Source organism: Rhipicephalus sanguineus, chromosome 11 (assembly GCF_013339695.2).
Source record: "Rhipicephalus sanguineus isolate Rsan-2018 chromosome 11, BIME_Rsan_1.4, whole genome shotgun sequence".
NCBI classification, from domain to species: Eukaryota; Metazoa; Arthropoda; class Arachnida; order Ixodida; family Ixodidae; genus Rhipicephalus; species Rhipicephalus sanguineus.
The window spans coordinates 56,224,363-56,243,073 of record NC_051186.1 but is presented as its reverse complement, the minus strand read 5'-3'; the positions used below and the strand labels follow the sequence as shown (position 1 = coordinate 56,243,073).

Below are 18,711 nucleotides of genomic sequence, written 5' to 3'. Positions count from 1 at the left end.
CGACTCCCGCGGCTGACGTCACGGCGACTTTGGACCTCGGCACGCGCGCTGATGACGTCACTACCGTCACGGAGAGCCCGGACGCTGGCGTCACCGCGGAGTCAAGTTCGACAGTAGAGCCCACCGACGACCGCAAGGCCAACATGATCCCGGCGCACACCGACTACCCGACCACCACCACTGATGACGTCACCACAGAGCAGCCGCCGTCATCCACTCCCGACACGCACTTCAACGACCTCCTCAAGGAAGCCGAAGCCGCGTTTGCGAAGTTGAAGGAGCAGCAGTAAATAAGTCAGAATGGTTTTTTGAACGCCTGCTGTGGCATTATTTATTTTCCAATGTATATATGTAAATAAAACAAATTTGACAGTATATCTACAGTTGTTTGGCGAACGGTGGATGGACCCGACATTTGTTGGGGGCCTCCATCTTGTGAATCACTTCTTTGGCTCAGCGGTTTCGTTCACGTCGCGATAGTCGACCTTGCAGGTCGGAAGGAATTCGCTGAAATGCCGGAGAATCTCTTCACGGTCTCGAACGCCGGGTAGGTCGAAGAGCTCCAGGTAATGCAACTTCCTAAAATAGAAAATACATTCAATGCGTACAGTCCACTTCAGGCGCGTAGCCGGGGGGGGGGGGGGGGGGTATTTGATGGAAGAGGGTGTTTTACCGAAAGAAAATAATGAAACTAGGTGTTTTTCTAAAAATAGTACCGTATTTACTCGAATCTAACGCGCACCTTTTTTCCGGTAAAACGAGTCCAAAAATCGCATGCGCGTTAGAATCGAGTACCGAAAAAAAATAAAGAAACTCTGTTATCGTATTGCCATCGGCATTTCAAAATGGCCGCTTCCTAAGCGCCTTGGCTAGAGTGACCTAGAATAGGGGGAGTGTCCAAAGCGCCGGCTCCCTCCTGGGCCTTTTGCCGTGAACTCCCGCGCCGCGCCGCTGCTGCGCCGGACCCGTGGGCTTTCCGCGCTCGGGAAGCGCGCGGAAAGCGAGGGGCGTCTGCTACGCGCTGTATTTTTTTGCGCCGCGTTTCCACACAGGGCACTTTAAGTCTACTTAACTTTAGTAATGCGGTGCGGAATGAAGCTTATCCATCTTTAAGCGTTGTGTTAGTGCTGGGGCAACAACAGAATGCAAAAAATCATGTGTCAAGCGGCATCATCGTGGCCTAGTTCCAGTCACAGAGTTCGAGAACGTTGATGCGTGCGTAAAAACGCGCAAAACGGACACGCACAAGCAAAGAACGAAAAAAAAAACCTTATTCGCACGAGTAATCGGGCAATAGCATCACGCATGCTCGAATTAAGAGTAATAAAAAAAAGTAAATTGCACGCGCCGTCAGCTCAAATACTTGCGCGCAGTGACCGCTTCACACTACGACCTTTTTGCTCATGGTCGCCACTGGTTTGCTAGCCATATGCGCACCGTTTTATTCGACAATTCATTAGCCTGCACTAGCTCTTTATTATGGACGGAGCACACCGGGAAGACGCAAGGGAAACAAAAAAGAAAAAGAAAAAAAAGAGTAGAGACGGCCATACGACCGCAATGCTGTTGGCGTATTTTTGCTTCTGAGGTAGCGCACAACAAGGCTCACCGTGCGCAAACATTTGAACAAAAAGCAATGCCAAGCAAACTAACCTTATTCCACAAGTTTTTGCATAAAAGGCGTAATATAGAAAATGCTTTACAAATACCCAGATATCATGAAACAAAGTTACGAACGCCCCCATTCTTGCTGTACAAGCTGCCTGAAGAAAAATACGGTAAGAAATTAACAAATGGAAGTGTAATATCTCAATCACTTCAGAAAATTGTTCAAATGCAGAGATCCCTTTATGTACCTAGCCTGAAAAAATGCAGCATGCGAATATATATATATATATATATATATATATATATATATATATATATATATATATATATATATATATAATCGCATGTTGCACTGGATCGCTGAACGTCAGTATGAAACGTTCGCGCGAGATGCGTGCATTGCTTCAAGCCTTCACCATACGAAATGACAACAGTTTCAAACAACTCATTGTCAACTTCAGATGTTTTCACGGTTCTCGGAGGTTAGCGTTCGCCCGGTTCAGAGACTTTACGAAAAGATGTGGACGAGTAGTTACATAAAATACAATTGTTTCCGCGGCAGTTGAGTGCGCGCCAACAGGGCACCCGACCGCAATTTCCCGCTTTTTCCTGATGACCTCAATATAGCGTCCACCACAATTTCGTGCTGAAGCTCCGGAGTACTTAAATAGCGAGTCTGGTCATCTCTTGAATAAATATAAAGAGATGACCAGACGGGTAAAGCAAGCCTCTTTTGTCCCGCAGACGCGTGCGATCAGCTGCTCTGAACTGAGAATCACGTTTGTTTTCGGGCGATCGCTCGTAACATGAAGTGAGGCATACACGATGTTGCACTGTTATCGTTTCATTTACTTTGATTCAGAGCCGTAAATATACGGCTCTGCTTTGATTTGTCTTGTTTTTTTTAAGGTAGAGCCTAGATGCCTCATCAAATACGAAAATTGACGGCCGGCGTCCCGCGTAGCCAACACGAGTGAGCCACAAAATCATCACGCGATGACGTCGACAGAACTTGTAATGTCACTATCACGTAATTCAACGTGACGTCATATGATGACGCCATCACATGACATGGTCGCTTTGCACTGCCTCCGTGATCGGGGCCGATCACGGAGGCAATGTAAAAGCAGGCGAGGTGCAGAAAGCTTGCAATGCCTTCGATCTTGTGGGCAGTCCAAAACCACGTTATGTGCAGAAAGCTTTCGGAGAGGGGCGGGGGGGGGGATCAATGCATCGACTGACGAAAAAGATGGCTTTCGTTTTCGAGTCATCTCAGGCGAATGCATAAGAGACCATGTTTTTTTTTTTCATGTAAATTTTTCGCATACATTTTACCTATGCGGTCAGTTCTTCAACATGTATAGGTAAGTCTTACATGTTGGCATCGATATTGGTGACCACCACGTTTTTCATCACCTGACGGAAACAAATCGTCAGACCACACATCGTCACAACTATTTCTGGGTACAGAAAGCGGGCTTGCGCACCAGACGCCATATTATTATTGTTAGTCGTTACGCAAATGGCAAGCATGTCAAGTTAGTGATGCCATGGCCTATAGGTCATGTTGGGCATACGTACATTCGTGCCCCTCCGTGCCAATTTTTGTGCATACCACGTGAACGAGACACGAGTAATTTTTTAGTTTTGGTACCGCGGCCACGCCGACTGACACATTCGACTTCGCATAAAATGGTTTCAAACAGCAGATCGCCGGAGGCAGCCTTGTAAAGCAAATCAAATGCACGAAATAAAAGACAGGATATGAAGGGTGCAAACGCTTTAGCACGAGCTAGTTACTACGCGTGCATATCTGCAACGTTCTCCTGGTTATCTGCTGTTTATTCTCTCCTGCAGCAAGTTTACGTTCGTCATACCACACGAAAGTAAGTTAAGCGCCTTCTCTCACGATGAATTTCGCGCAGGATGCCTTCCTCAAACAGCCGCGGAAGTGTGGACCAATGCGGTGACAAACCAGCTGAAAGGATATATACAAAATTCCCGTTTCACAACACACCAACTAACAAACGCGTTCTCTGTGTGATGAGTCGCTGCAGTATTATGTTGCAGTGTCTCAGTATTAAATATTGCCCAAATTTCCGCAATTTTAGCTAATAACGGCCAAAATATCACGCGCGTAGCAGACGCTCGCCGCTTTGACGCGGCTTCCGTTGCGGAGAAAGCCCACGGGTCCGGCACCGCAGCGCCGCGGCGCGGAAGTTCACCGCAAAAGGCCCTCGCTCCTCCCATGTATTCGCGCGGCGCTTTGGACACTCCCCCTATTCTAGGTCACTCTAGCCTTGGCCATTTCTGCCATTATTGTTTCAGTTCATACGTGTGCTGAGGAGATTGTCATCCCGTTCTGCGTTCGCATCGACGGCATGGAAGTGCCGACTCCAAATACTCGACGAGTGCACCACGTTGCAGCATTTAAAAGAATAGTTATTACATGTGCTGAGACGGCCGGAAATCGGGCCGCATCTAGAGGTGTGCGCCGTGGCGGTTTCGACCGGCGGCGGCGTGGGGGTCGTTCCGAGTCGGCGGCGGCGGCGTCGTCGGCGCACGCCGGGTACATCATCGGCGGCGGCGCACGGCCACTTTTCGTCGGCGGCGGCGGCGCCGGCGGCGTGGAAACCGAAACCACAAGTCCTAAAACCTATATTTCACTGCATCCTCTAGCCAAACTGCCTGAAATTCAGGAATTTTAACACTAAGGGCTGAGAAAACCGCACAGAGAGATATATTGAAAGTCAGAGAACTGGAAAACGTTTCGTAAATGTTTTGTTTTTCAGCCTAGATATCGAAAAAAAAAAAAAAAAGAAGGGGACTTATCTCAGCAAAAGGGAGAGTTTGGCTAGTTGGTTGGGGTTCATATTGAACAGCGCAAAAAACCAGACACAATGAAGAGACTGCACAACACGAGAGCTGACTGCAACTAAATGCTTTATTCAAGCACAAAGAAAAGAAAAAGAAAAGAAGGAAACAGAAATGCGCGCGCACCCGAAGCACATGACAAGAGATTGCAGGCATACAGCAAATTTAAGTATTGTCCAAGTAAGCCATCTCACAATCGAGCAACGCAATCGATGGAGTGCTGATCGACACGTGTCACCATTTGTGCTGATAGCAAAAGCTTCGGCTATCTCTCTGATTCGCGCCTCATTGTGTCCAAAAACAGTGGTCGTGCGGCAGAACTCCGGTGAGCAGCCACAAGCGGCACAGTGGGCGGCTAAATGCGAATACGGCGCACACGAGAGAGCTATGATCATAGGCGTGCGCACAGAGGGGGGGGGGGGGGGGCGGCCGCCCCCCCCCCCCCTAATCACCTAAGAGGGGGGTGTCGCAAAATCTGCCCGGTACATTGACCCTTCTAGTCACCCAAGAGGGGGGGGAGGGCGCAAAATCTGCCCCATACACGCTGCGACGAACCTTTGCCCTCCCTAATGGGGAGATGCTCGCGCAGGCAAATGTTGAGGCAGCGCCCCGTTTGCCCCACGTACACTTTACCGCACGACATCAGAATTGAGTACACTACAACTACAACTGCAACTGCCTTTCACTGGGCTCTGGTCCTACCTGTATAATAATAACCAGTCATTATATGTATGTTACACAATAAAACTGATTGATTGATTGATTGATTGATTGATTGATTGATTGATTGATTGATTGATTGATTGATTGATTGATTGATTGATTGATTGATTGATTGATTGATTGATAGGTACGTTGCTTTTGCAAGGGACGAACTGCATGCGGCGTTTACGTGCTCCCTTCATTATCACCACGTGATCGGTGAAATGCAGGGAAAGTGTCCGCTCCCGAGCGAAAGAGAAAGCGCGCAAGAGCGAGCGGGTTTTATTACAATAACGCTCCCCTAGAGTACGTCGCCGCACTAAATCGAACGATTGCCTTCCACCAATGACACGCGCCATATGTGACGTCATTCCTATTTTATAACAGACTTCTTTTTAATGTGTACGTAAACGATGTGACTGAACTAAATAATGACTCTTGCATTGTAACGTACGTGGATGACACAAGTCTGTTCGTAACCGGCCATGATATTAATGAAGTTTTTGCTAAGTCTCAAAAAGCCCGGGTCTTTGGGAGTGGTCGAATACTAACTTGCTTAAAATCAACGCTGGCAAAACTAAAGCCATCTTATTTAGGGCCAAAAACAAACATGCACGTCTAAAAGCAGACTTGTATCTTGGTGGGAGTGTAATCGAGCTTGTGGAAAAGCATAAATCGCTTGGCGTCGTCCTTTCTGCTGATATGACGTGGACGGCTCACTTTGACTATCTTTCTAAATCACTGTCTTCAGCTACGGGAGCGCTATCGCGGTGCCGCCATTTCTTTCCTAGCAATTAAGATCAAAACGCAAATATATAACTCTCTGTTTAGCGCTCGTGTAAACTTTTGTACACTTGTGTGGGGAACAACTACGCAAACAAATCTGCGTAGAATCCTCTCGTTACAGAAGAAAGCATTACGATGCATCGCTAACGTTTCCTACGCTCATCCCACTAAAGAATTTTTTCTCCGTTATCAAGTAATAAATGCCACTCTCATGTATCAGTACCGCATATTGCATTCGTTTTTCTTTTCAAACAAAAGTACTATGAACTTTCTAAGTAATAACTGCGGGTTAAAAAAACAGATAAGCGATCCAAGAACCAGAGGCCACGAGAAATGGTTAGTACCGTGTTAAGGATTTCCCCTAGCCTCACGCGGGGACCCCAACCACCAGTAGCCTCACCCCGGGTCTCCAAAGACGAAACATCTCAGCATTGGGACGCAGGTCGTCTCTCACAGCCCCCCACGCAGGCACGCAGTCCTCCCCTCCTGTCAACGTAACTGTACACCACACCGCCCTCTCAGGCACGGCAGAAACAGCGCGACGGGGTTGGGGGGCTTTCCTGGAAAGGCATCTGGACTGCGCACGTGGCGTTCAACAAGTGAAAATGGAAGCAAAACAGAAGAAATACCACGAGGGTGAGAGAGTGGCCGGTGCGGGGGAACTTCGGAGACGACTCAGACGAGGCAGATACTTTTGAGCCACGAACCAAGAATCACGTCTCAAGGCAGTTGTAAATTCTGTAAATAAACTTCTTGTTCTAATTGTAATCGAAGCTTCTTTCATAACATACCGCGATGGCGCACAACTTATGGCAAACAATCACTGGCTTTCAATGTACCGTATCTTTTAAACAAATATGAGAAGCAGGGTGTCGATTTTAACAATGTTTGTAAAAAAAAAGTTGCGTGATTATTTTATGTCTGAACTGTACTGAGCAGTGGTATCTGTTCTTACCACCACACACTTCTTTCACCGTACAATGTAATATCTTTTTTTAAACAATTGTGCGGAAAAAATGTTTCGATATAAATCTGCTTACAGCAAGCACGTTTTAAATGTACGTATCATGATCCGACGTCATTTTTAGTATACTTACCTTTCCGTTTATGTATGCACGTGTATACAGTGTATATATGTATGTCTTACGTCTACCAGTATTCTATGTCCTTAGCTGTTTTTCGCCGCTTTTCGCCTGGGGTGACCCCCAACTTTATGTCGGAAATAAATTTTCTTGATTCTTGATACTGTGCCCACTCGCAGCTGAGGACAATTTATCAATTCTGGCACACAGCTAGGGTATTCAGCTTATTCTTAGCGGAAAAGTGGACGTCAGTATTAAACTTGTGTGCAATCTTTTTAATATGGTGAGAAAGGCCATGAATATACGGGATCACCGCCAGTTCGTTACCCTTTCCCCGTTTGTCATCTAGCGGTTTTGCTGGACCCTTTCTATTTCTAACTTTGTTCATAATTTTTAATGACGCAGAAACAATGGCGTCAAGAGGGTAGGTCGCGTGTTTCAGACGCTGAACTTGAGATAAGAGGCTAGAGGACATTTTGTGGACACAAGATTTGGTTAGGGCAGAAAAGTTTTTGGACACAATGAGGCGTGCGAACCAGAGAGATAGCTGAAGCTTTTGCTATATTAGCAAAAATGGTGACACGTGTGTCAGCACTCCATCGATTGCGTTGCTCGATTGTGAGATGGCTTACTTGGACAATACTTAAATTTGCTGCATGCCTGCAATCGCTTGTCATGTGCTTAGGGTGCGCGCTCATTTCTGTTTCCTTCTTTTCTTTTTCTTTTCTTTGTGCTTGAATAAAGCATTTAGTTGCAGTCAGCGCTCGTGTTGTGCAGTCTCTTCTTTGTGTCTCGTTTTTTGCGCTGTTCAATATGGATTTATCTCAAGTCACGTACAGTGTGTAGCAGTAGTTTCTGGCGTTTCACGTACCGAGACCACGTTATGTACATGATCGAGGCAAGCCACAGTGCTCCGGAAGTTTCGACCACCTGGGGTTCTTTGACGTGCACTGTTGGCATCGCATGCATACACGGGCCTCTTGCATTTAGCGTCCGTCAAAATGCGAGCACCGCGGGTATATAGGATCGAACACGCGTCTGTTGGGTCAGCATCAGAGCAGGGTACGTGCCGCGATGGCTACGCGTAGTGAAGTGTGGCTCTTAACCTATTCGAAATTATCTTCCTGAAATCTGAATTCTATGTGGTGAAATAATGCTCTGTCTGTAGAATTTGTGGGCGCGAAAGGTGTAACACTTCTTTCGTTCAGTTCGCGCGATGGTGAAAACCTTCCGCACGTGCCTGTGCATGATGGGAAAATAACGGGAGAAGAGGGGGGCGGGGGTTGTAATGCGGCCGATTGACGATAATCTTGATAATATTTAGTGATGTCCTTAAGAGGGAACCAGCACAAGACAACAAAAGGATAACAACCAGACAGGACAATAAGTGCTGGACTTACAACTAAATGTTTATATTTGGCTTCACAAATTTCACGTTCAATCTTATTTCTTCCTTTGCCAATGACAATCACTGATTTGAAATCGGGGGCGCAGCCACAGCCTTTGCAGTGCAGACTGCAGAGGTTAAATTTCAGTAGAGTACCGAATTCCCTTGTCATGCGGCCGCGTCTACATCGGTCAGACGGGCCGAAGGAGATGCCTGAATGACAGATCGCGTGGACGCCGAAATCTACTCCCCACAGGCACTGGTGGAAACTAATTACCTCTACATTGCAAAGGCTGTGGCTGCGCCCCTGATTTCAAATCAGTGAGTGTCATTGGCAAAGGAATAATGAGGTTGAACGTGACATTTGTGAAGCCTTCGAAATAAAAAAAAAAACATGGCAACGTGTTTTGTGATCGAGTGATCGCTCAGTTTTCCTTACAGATAAACAATTCGCATTTCTAGATAGCGGGTGCACGGGACGTTGATATTTTGGTATTTCGTGGAAATGGGCTGTTTGTACCACTTTGACACGTTTCTTGGCTTTGTAATTAGTTGTGCAACTGTGACACGTCTCAGGTAGCCTACAAGATGTATGAAGTTGAGCATGTTGGTATTGCATAACAGATCACGTATCACAGAATTTGACACGTACATGACAAGAGAAGGGACGAAGACGTACGAGCGCTCGTGTTCGTCCCTTCTCAACTGTCCTAGCTGTGTAAAATTTTGCGCAGCGTGATCAGTCAGATAGCCTATTTACGCATGCGCTGCTGGTTCATATGTGTGAGGACTTTCTTCAATAAACATTCAGTTGTAAGTCCAGCGCGCGCTTGTGTTGCTCTCCTTCGCTGTCTTCGTGTTTTTTTGTTGTTGTTGTTTCCTCTTAAGAATATTATGAACCAACTCGCCCAGCAAGCTACGTTAGTGATGTCCTGTTTCAAACACAGTTGTGACAAAACGGCACCCAGATCTAGATAGTTGAATTTAGTCCGAGATAGGAAACGGACGAAGGAAAGGCAGAAGATAACTCAGTTTGATATCCTGGCGTGGAGCATCGCCCGGAATGCAGGACAAAGCGGAGGAAACACAAGACATTATACGTGCACCCGTACCCACACTTTAGTGTTTTGTCCGCATTGTCCTGTTCTGTGCGTTACTTCACACGAACTATATGGTGATCACCATATCGTCCAACTATCGACCGTGCTGAACCTGCCACCCTTGGGGATCCTTTCTGTTCTGTTACAATATGTTGTGCATTTCGTCTATTGTCCTTTTCTCTTTCTTTCTTCATTAAAGGCTTATCCTCCATATATTCCAGTTTCTTAACTGATTTTCTTTTATAAATATATACCCTAAACAGCTATGGCTTATTTAGACTGCTGAGCAATATAAGCGATTAATTCCTTCCATCCGCATCGAATCAAAGTCAAGCTTGTACAATAGGTTAACCCCGCCCGCCTCCATTCCTACACCCCGCCCTTCCCCCTTGAACTGCCGCTGTTCCTCGACTCGCTTTCACATATTTATTTTTACTCTCCGCCGCCTTATATTACCCTTCAAATCCCGCCTCATGTAACACATTTTGTTTGAGGGAGCAGATCGTCAGCCAGAATATGTCGACAGTCCTCGCCAAAAACCACCGTTGGCGCTGTCACTAAATTTACTTGACATTCCCGTTGATCTAGAATGCAACACTACCTTTCCGCATTATTGCGAATACTTCACAACTTTTTGTGGTCCAGTGATTTAACTTGAAGCAGCAGGCGAATCATTTGAGGTGTGTTTCGTACACCTAGTGGGCAGAATTAAAGAACCGAGCCTTTACTGGGGGCAGAAGGTGCCAAACAAAGTTAGATTTGCTGAAAAAAAAATTAATCGTACTTAAATGGCGCGCCGATCGCGCCGAGAGGATACGTCGGCGGCGGCGGCGGCGGCGGCGGCGGCGCGCCGATCAGTTGGCCTCGGCGGCGGCGGCGCAGCGATGAGTGTCGGCGGCGGCGCGCCGACGTCTCGGCGCACACCTCTAGCCGCATCGCGGTCGTTCGGAGTTCCCGCAACGTGCGTGCGAGACTGGCGCAAATAGAAGCAGAAGATTTTTTTTACAGCAAAGCTTCATGAAAAGGTTTCAGTGGACCAAGGCAGGGCCGGTTTCCCGAAATCGAAGAGCGTTGATAGCGACAAGGAGTTGTCCGACAGCGACGAGGACTGATCCATTACGCGACTCGTGTCGCCGCCGTAGTGGTGACAGTTTTAGCGGCAAGGCCCGCTTTTTGACTTTGTGTTTTACTTTTTTGAAACTTTAGTTCTTTAAAAACCCAAATACTTGTTCTTCTTCTGAATGTGCAAAGTTTGACTCCTACGGACTTTTTTGTTCTTTTCTCTCACTAAAAATTGGGTGCGCGTTATAATCGATGTATTACTTTTTTTTTTTTTTTTTGGTCGCGGAAAACGGGTGCGCGTTACAATCGAGGGCGCGGTAGAATCGAGTAAATACGGTACCTGCCTTTATAGCAAATGCCCCCCCCCCCCAAAAAAAAAAAATTAATCTATTTTAATTACATTGTTTGTAGGTGCATTGCTTACCAAAAAAAAAAAAATCCTGGCTACAGGCCTGGTGCACTTGCATGAGATGACGAAAGTTATATTGTGTTCGCTTCGCTGGCACCGTACAAGTTTCTAAACAATCATTGCACTGACGTTTGTTTCCCACGTTCTATGATAACTGCTGACTCCCTTGTAGTACATTATTGCAGCCTATTGAAACTAAGGCCGATACAGCGCGGTTGTGTACGTGCAAAATGAGCTTACATATGACACCACCGTAGCGCGTCAGGGTCTGGTCAACACCTGTAAAATCGCGGTGATGCCCAAAGCTGCTGCTCGTCAAGCGGTTGAGGTCGAGGTTTTGACAAAAAGAGGAACAACGACCACGAAGAATGACGTTTCGGCTGCGCTCTTTCGCTTTTTATGATGTAAAGTGGTGAATGGGTTTTGCTTTCGGCATCACTGCGTGCGTGTCATGATGCGAGTGTTTTGAACTGGTCGCATTTGGTCTGCGTCTGCTGAGCTCTGCAGGGATTTCGAACCTCCACAGTGTAACTGGATGGCCAACACCTATCCACTATGGACAAGGCACCCTGGCCATCTGAGGAAAGGATGCATCACCTACGAAAAATACTATAACGCAGAACACTTACGCGAGCTCCGAGAGCGACTTGACTCCAGCGTCTGACACGTTTCCACAGCTGATGACCCGCACTTGCTCTAGACTGTCTTTGCGTAGTTGCAACATTTGCAGCGCCTTGTCTCCGAGATAGTTGCAGCGCGTCAGGTTGATCGATTTCAGCTGAGTCAGGTCTTCTGCAACGAGAGAACAAGGCGCGGCGTCACTGCACAAACTCTCCGAACCCGGCCGCGACATGTACTCAAGTAAGGAAAGCCGTTGGCCATAATCGACGAGTCGGTGGCGTCGATTTCTTCTATCCTGTAGGCGCCGGAGCTAGTTGAGGGCAGCGTGTTGTAGTCGGTGTGAAATTTTACGGCTCCGCACCACTTGACGGCTGCTCCGCATCGTATGAGCCATTCGGCCGCTGCCCTGTCCGGCCCGATCTCCTTGATGCGGTCTGGGTCATATCTGCGCGAATGGAGCGGCATCGTAAGCACCGTAAGTCGAGTTCGCACTTGAATACGAGCACGACGCTCGTTCGCCTACCTGTTGAATACGCCGTTCAGCCACTGCCAGAACGATCGCTTCTGGTAATGCGCCGCTTCGCTGGAAAACGACAAACGTTTTGCGGCCTGCACGATATTCGATAGCGCGGCCATGTTTGTATGCGGCAAGTTCGTCTGCTACATGTCTGTAATGTCTGCTAGTCGTCGACTAGGGTACGCCCTATCGTTGAGTGCGAGTACTAGATGTTGTAATAAATCAAAGTTTCCTTTCTTTTTCGTCTACAGCTCGCAAAAAAAACAAGAACTACAGCCAAGACAACGTGGTTTTTTGCTATAATTACGAACTAGTATGGTGACCATGACGTTTTTGCGGCCAAAGCGTAGCCTTTGAGATTCGTACACAACTTGATGCAAGCGCTTGGGCATTAAAAACCGCCTCATATGTTCTGAAACAGTATACGTAAAAAGAAATATCATATTTTAAATGAAAATTTATTACTAAATTTTCAAAGCCACCAATTTTTACAACGTTAATATCAAAACCGAAACCAATAGTATGTCAGGGGGCGCGCCGATCGATCGAAAGTTTGGGAGTTTGGTCGGGCGCTGCAGTTGTTTTGCAAATTGTTTTTGCACGTGTGCTTCGGCCTTTCAGTGTCAACTACTGTTTAATTGCGGTATAATGGTTGTGGGCTCGTTGTTTATGCCACGGAGAGAAAGCTAACTTTGCTGATAACTCTCACATAATCTTCTTCATCCGCCAGTGTGCAGCGATTCAGCGCTAGACACTCGATCGATCACTCGACACAACGGGCCGGGAGAACCTCGGAGCGCGCTGCATCGCATGAAGGGCTCTTCGTCGTGCGTGTTCTAGTTTGCGAATATATAAGCGTTAAGAGTCATGACCGTTCGTCGCGACGTGCTTCGAAAGCAGGCACGCGAGGGCATCTGCTACGGCCTGTGGGTGACCACAGGCACGGCGCTCGGCTTGGGACTGTTGCAAGCGCAGGTGCGATACAATGGGGAGCGATCGGTGCCCATGCTGGTGGCACTCGCCTCGGTACTCGAGGTAGCCGGCTGCTGCTGGATTCGACTCTTCGGCAGCTACCAGTCGTCTTCGCACAACTACGGCCAACGGGGCAGGGCCGCCGGCTCCCTGGTGACTGCTGTGGCCAGCGTCGTCCTCAGCGTCGTATTCTTCCACATCCTGGCCGTTTTGTTCGGCGCTCCGTTGTTTGAGTACGTTCACACTGACCTTTAAAAGCGATTTAGGTTCGAGCACATTACAAATACGTTCTCAACGCTGCGCGATCTTGTGTGTGTATGTGTGTTGTGCTGCCTTGATTGAAAGTGAAAACTGGCCGAGTAGAAAAATAGCTGTAGCCTTCAGCAGCGTGAACGCGCAAGTGCTGCCATTACATCACTCTTTTTTTTTAAAGGCGTAAAGTCTCTGCTATTGCTTGCATTTTTGCTCACAGGAACGCTCTGCAATTTCCCTTCCCCACCCTTTGCCTCTCTACTGCAGGGACAGCCAACAGACATTTTGGTTTGGCGTGCACATGACCGTGGTGACCGTCCTTCCAATTATACTGTCGGGAGGCCACACCTCCTTAGGGGCCCTCCAGAGGACAATCGTGGACCAAAAGTAAGGCATGACTCACAATGGTTGAGGTGAAGTACTCTTCTAGCAACTCCAAAAACATGAGCACGTTTGAAGTGTTGCAAAGCACGCTGTCCTGACAACGTCTCACCGAAACAGTCCAGTTGTCGCTAGGAAATTCGACCATAAAATAGAGTATGATCAGACGGGAAACAACACGACGAAGAATAGAGCATAGCTTATTGATTTATTATTTCATGCACACATTACAGTTTAGAAAAGCCAAGGCTCAAGGCAGAAAGCATTGCCTGGCATTGGGCCAACCACTCGTGCTCTCTTCAGCAGTATTGTCCATTTAACATGAAATAAGAAATTGTAAGACCACCAGCACATGCACTGCATTGAAAAGACTTGGTGTAGCTGATGAAATAGCATTACAATAGGTAAACCTAAAATTTTGAAGAAGGAACTGCTTCACCTTCTTTATATTGTCTTTCGTGTGGAAACCAACTTGAGCAACCGAATGAACCCATATTAACCTCCATGTTACTACCTTGTTGAAGGCCTCTCAGGTCAGCAGACACCGGAGTCTAATCACTGTGCAGCCTGATTTCAGCTTGCAAATTCTGCTACATCGTAAGACCTGTTGCTGCACTGTATGTTGTACTCAGTAAAGTGGACAATTGGGCAAGTTAGTGATTGATCGTCATTCCATGTGGGTAAAGCAGCGCAGAGGACTAAGAAACACAACACTTGCTGCTTGTTGTTGTATTCCCCGCAACTGATTGTACCTTGTCACTATTTCTCCTGTCACCAGGTTCTGCGAGGTGCCGTTTGACTGGGTTCAGCGGTGGGGCAGCCGCGGTGCCCTGTTCGGTGCCTGGATTGGAGCAGTGGCCCTGGTGCTGGACTGGGACCGTCCCTGGCAGCAATGGCCGACACCCTGCGTCGTCGGCTCCCTCCTGTTCCGGGGCCCGGCCGTTGTGGTTGCGGGTTGCATCTTGGCGAACCAGTGAAACAATGCTCAGTTGCAGAGATTCTCTACGGACCACCACTGGCTCAACTAGTCTGAACTGCCATCTCCTCATCAGCACCAAGTCGCTAGTCATGTGTTAGTGAGGCAGCAGATGCCTTTCATAGCCATAGTCCTTTTTTTACCCCATCAGTGTCACCTATTATATTTAAATACCACGACTGACCATATGATTACTGGCAACAATCACTACATAACGAGTATGTGCAGATAGTGAAATTTGGCATTTGTACATCGGGAGCATGGACAGTCTTCCCTGTACTTGTGAAACTTGACAGGCACCATCATAAATGTCTCGAGATCACGTCTTTTTCCCAAGTGTTTTCTTCAGAAGCATTTTCTATTATTGTGGCAATAAACTAAATATATGGCAGGTTGTAAATCTCCTTTTTATGACTGACATGAGCGGTTCTTAGAAAAGTTACTGCCGGGAACTGTGGAACTGCAATTGCAAATGGAAATGGTGATTTCTGACAGCTTTACTGCCCTGCAAATCAATCATTTTCAAAACCACATTGTATAATAATAATAATATCTGGGGTTTAATGTCCCAAAACCACGATATTATTATGAGGGACGCTGTAGTGGAGGGCTCCGGAAATTTCGACCACCTGGGGTTCTTTAACGTGCACGTAAATCTAAGTACACAGGCCTCAAACATTTTCGCCTCCATCGAAAATGCAGCTGTTGCAGCCAGGATTCAATCCTGCATCCTTCGGGTCAGCAGTCGAGCGCCATAACCACTAGACCACCGTGCCGGGGCCACCACATTGTATACATAAAGGCAACAATATGCAGCGATTCTGCACGTGGGCAGAGATGTTAACTGCCTCACCGTGTTTATAAATGTGGCACTTGTAAACTTGGAAAGTTCTAATGTTTGACAAATCCACGTTAATTATCTGCATGCATTCTGAACAACTACACCTGCACAACTTCACTAAAGGCTAGCCCCACTTTCATAGAAAAGTCTACGGTAATGAATTCAAACCTCATTGTAGCTAAGTCACAACCGTTACCAAAGCACCTTTGTTATATGGGGTGTTGTGTATAAGAGTGTATTTGTGAGTGAGTGAGTTATTTGCGTATAAGAGTGTATGCTGATAACGTCAAACAAATGAGAAATTTGAAACTTTCTTCTTTGTAATCAGTTAACTAGGAAAACGGGAACAATTTTTATTATTTGCAGCCATTTGAAGCCAACCAGATAATGGCCTCATTATCTGTTGGCTTTTTATGTCTGTTCTTTATATTCAATAATGCTGTACCCGTGTTATGCCGAGTTGTAAGCGCATAAGCTAAGCTTCATGTTAACTGTAAGAACAGTACTGATGACGAAGCAACTAGGATGCAGTGTTTCGCAGCTCTAAGTCACACATGTGCTACATATGTATAGCGCACATATGTAGAACATGTCTACTTCTGTCTTTGTATGCTACTTTTGTGATGGGGCAGCACTGTTTGCCATGCACCCACAGGTCGCTGGATTGTACGTCTCTAGTACATTTCGATGGAGCCGAAATGTACTTAGATGTACTAGAGGCCCATGTAGTTAGACCTAGGTGCACATTAAAGAATCCCAGGTAGTCGAAATTTGTGGAGCCCTCCACTACGGTGTCCCTCATAATCATATTGTGGTTTTGGGACGCAAAACCCCAACAATTATTATTATATATTTGCCACACACTTTGATGGAACTTCTGTGATGGCATGTTGTTTTAGTGGTTGCTTTCTATTCGTATATTTTTTTCTGATATGAAGCACATATAAAATGAAAACCTTGTGTGCCATAAAAAGCGCTCTGCACACCAAAATAATTATCTGTTTGTTATGGTACTATTGTGACGCAGAAAGTGTAGTCAGTGCATTGTACTACTCAAACGCTTTGATGTAGGCTATACCAGTTCGTCTTAACACTATACATCTAGCTACAAAAAAAAAACTACTTTTTGCAACGCGAGTGATATAGAAAATTTTCCTTGTGACTGTATATATCAGGATTAAACACATGTACTAGTGACACATTAGTGCTATATATATTAGTACACATAACCCTTGACCCCCAACGGACAAACAGACCACCATTCGCCCAGTGCAGCGCTCACTAAGTGAATCTTGCCCACCTTCCTTTTTATTGTCCTTTCTACAGAGATAAACGGGCAACCGCACACTCCCTTTCATACTTAACAGACCAAGTTGCAGAAGCTACACAAGTATCACAGCCATCTCAGCCTCTCTCCGCATACTTAGCAGTGTAGCTGTTCCTGATCTGTAGCGCTCTTTACAACATATGACTGATTCGTATATTACAACTGCAACTTCCGGATGTAACTTTACACCAAATCACGTATCTATGCAGTTGTTGCCTCTTGTACGCCCCACGACTATGTTTTGATTGCTATGTGGTGCGGGTGCCATCGGCAAAATGGGTTTCTACACATGTCGTGGCAGGTGGGTTGTGATTTGTGACACCGTTTGCGTAACATACATGTTGTATTATGTGACACACAAGTTTGAGAGTTTATGTTACAATGGAAATACATTACACGTGCCTGTGTATTCCTTTCATGTGTTCCACCCTTTTGATATGGTTGTGAATGCAGACATTGAGTGAAGTCCCTAGCTCTCGTAGATTTGCCTGCCATGCATGAAATGGAATGCATAAATCTGAAACCATGAAGGTTCAGTCTGAGCCACTGAATGAATAAGGCAACCTAAGTGAGAGAAACTCATTAATAACGAATCAAAAGTTTCAAATTATTATGTGTTGATGCTGGGAAGGTAGGCATAAGAAAATGCTTTTCGTGCTTTCAGCAACAATAAACTGGACAAAACAATAAAGTGGACAACAAATGTTGTCTTTACTGCAGCTGTTCACCCAAAGGCACCATGCACCTACAGCTGAATCTCGATAAATGGAAATCACTTAAATAGAAGTGTCACTTGCAGTGGCGTAGATCATGGGGGTCGGGAGGGACCTGACCCCCCTTGTGTTCAGGCTGGGGGTACACCCCTTGCAAGTGTCCCCACCTTGAGATTTCTCTTTCAAACGTCATATTTGAATCTTTTGACAGTTAAGGATAGCGCACTCACCGCAAAAGCCACTCTGAAATCTGAAGCCCTTCCAATGAGCAGAAACAAAGTACAAAAGTAAAAGCTCCCTGTCATTTCGCAAAGCACTGTAGAACACAAACTTTCTGAAATGCTACGGGTTACTTCTGATGTGCCGCAAATATTTATTATGCTGAGCCCTAAAATGCAATATCAAAGACTCACCCTGTGTCTGAAATATTTCCAAATAAGTGAAGAAAGAAAGAATCCCCGATCACCAACCGCTATTTAGGTCGAAGATATGTTGGAAACCATTCACAATAAAGTATAAGTGCAATTGCTGAACTATGATTCTGTTATTTTTTTTAATTACTGGTGAACATAAAAATGCTTTGCAAGAAAGTTTCCAGAGGTAAATCGTGGCAGGCTATAGGGAATGGAGCTGACGTTAAAAAAAAAGCTGTACCTTTACATGTTATCGCAAGAAAGTGCTAGCATTTTTTTTTCATGGTTTAACCCGAATGACGTATAGCTGGAAATATGCTAGAGCCTACCTGCATGTCATGCTTAGAAACAAACTTGGCCATGCAACGTACTACTGTTGGCTGCTCACGCTCGTTATTTTTTAAATTTCATTAAGTCGAGCTCGTGGTCGGTTCTGGCATCTCTGGTCGGCGAGCTTTTGAAGCATCTCCGATGGCAGCACCGAACGTCCCACGCAATGTTCTCACATTACCAGCAGAGCTGAAAGTCGTAAACGAATTATGGAGTAATGGCATCATGAAAACGACACTTCCCGTGAAGTACGGCATCCTACAAGAGCATTCCCCACCAATATTGTTACCAACAGAACAAGCTGCTGCCCACCTCCACAAAGAAAGAGACAAGAATCTACAAACCACGAGAACTGAAA

The 18,711-nt window shown here is 46.2% G+C and overlaps 2 protein-coding genes across 2 annotated transcripts; one reads left to right on the top strand and one right to left on the bottom strand.

Moving 5' to 3' along the window:
- Positions 1–303: 303 nt before the first annotated feature.
- Positions 304–12,308, bottom strand: LOC119373290 (ATP synthase subunit s, mitochondrial). The gene is made up of 4 exons (XM_037643314.2): positions 12,155–12,308; positions 11,868–12,076; positions 11,640–11,802; positions 304–579 (listed from the first exon to the last, which is right to left on the bottom strand). The coding sequence occupies exons 1-4, from the start codon at positions 12,265–12,267 to the stop codon at positions 441–443; spliced, it is 624 nt and encodes a 207-aa protein (XP_037499242.1). The 5' UTR covers positions 12,268–12,308; the 3' UTR covers positions 304–440.
- A 407-nt stretch (positions 12,309–12,715) lies between these two features.
- LOC119374746 (uncharacterized) lies at positions 12,716–18,129 on the top strand. Its single transcript, XM_037644932.2, has 3 exons — positions 12,716–13,353; positions 13,640–13,759; positions 14,532–18,129. Exons 1-3 carry the CDS (start codon positions 13,016–13,018, stop codon positions 14,728–14,730), a joined length of 657 nt encoding a protein of 218 aa, XP_037500860.1. The 5' UTR covers positions 12,716–13,015; the 3' UTR covers positions 14,731–18,129.
- The last annotated feature ends 582 nt before the right edge of the window (positions 18,130–18,711 follow it).

Excerpts from the sequence above, each read along its gene's own strand:
- LOC119374746 (XM_037644932.2), top strand. The coding sequence starts at position 13,016 with ATGACCGTTCGTCGCGACGTGCTTCGAAAGCAGGCACGCGAGGGCATC. Across the intron at positions 13,354-13,639 it reads TTCGGCGCTCCGTTGTTTGA|GGACAGCCAACAGACATTTT; the intron begins GTACGTTCACAC and ends TCTCTACTGCAG. Across the intron at positions 13,760-14,531 it reads AGGACAATCGTGGACCAAAA|GTTCTGCGAGGTGCCGTTTG; the intron begins GTAAGGCATGAC and ends TCCTGTCACCAG.
- LOC119373290 (XM_037643314.2), bottom strand. The coding sequence starts at position 12,267 with ATGGCCGCGCTATCGAATATCGTGCAGGCCGCAAAACGTTTGTCGTTT. Across the intron at positions 12,077-12,154 it reads CTGAACGGCGTATTCAACAG|ATATGACCCAGACCGCATCA; the intron begins GTAGGCGAACGA and ends CCATTCGCGCAG. Across the intron at positions 11,803-11,867 it reads CAACGGCTTTCCTTACTTGA|AAGACCTGACTCAGCTGAAA; the intron begins GTACATGTCGCG and ends CTCTCGTTGCAG.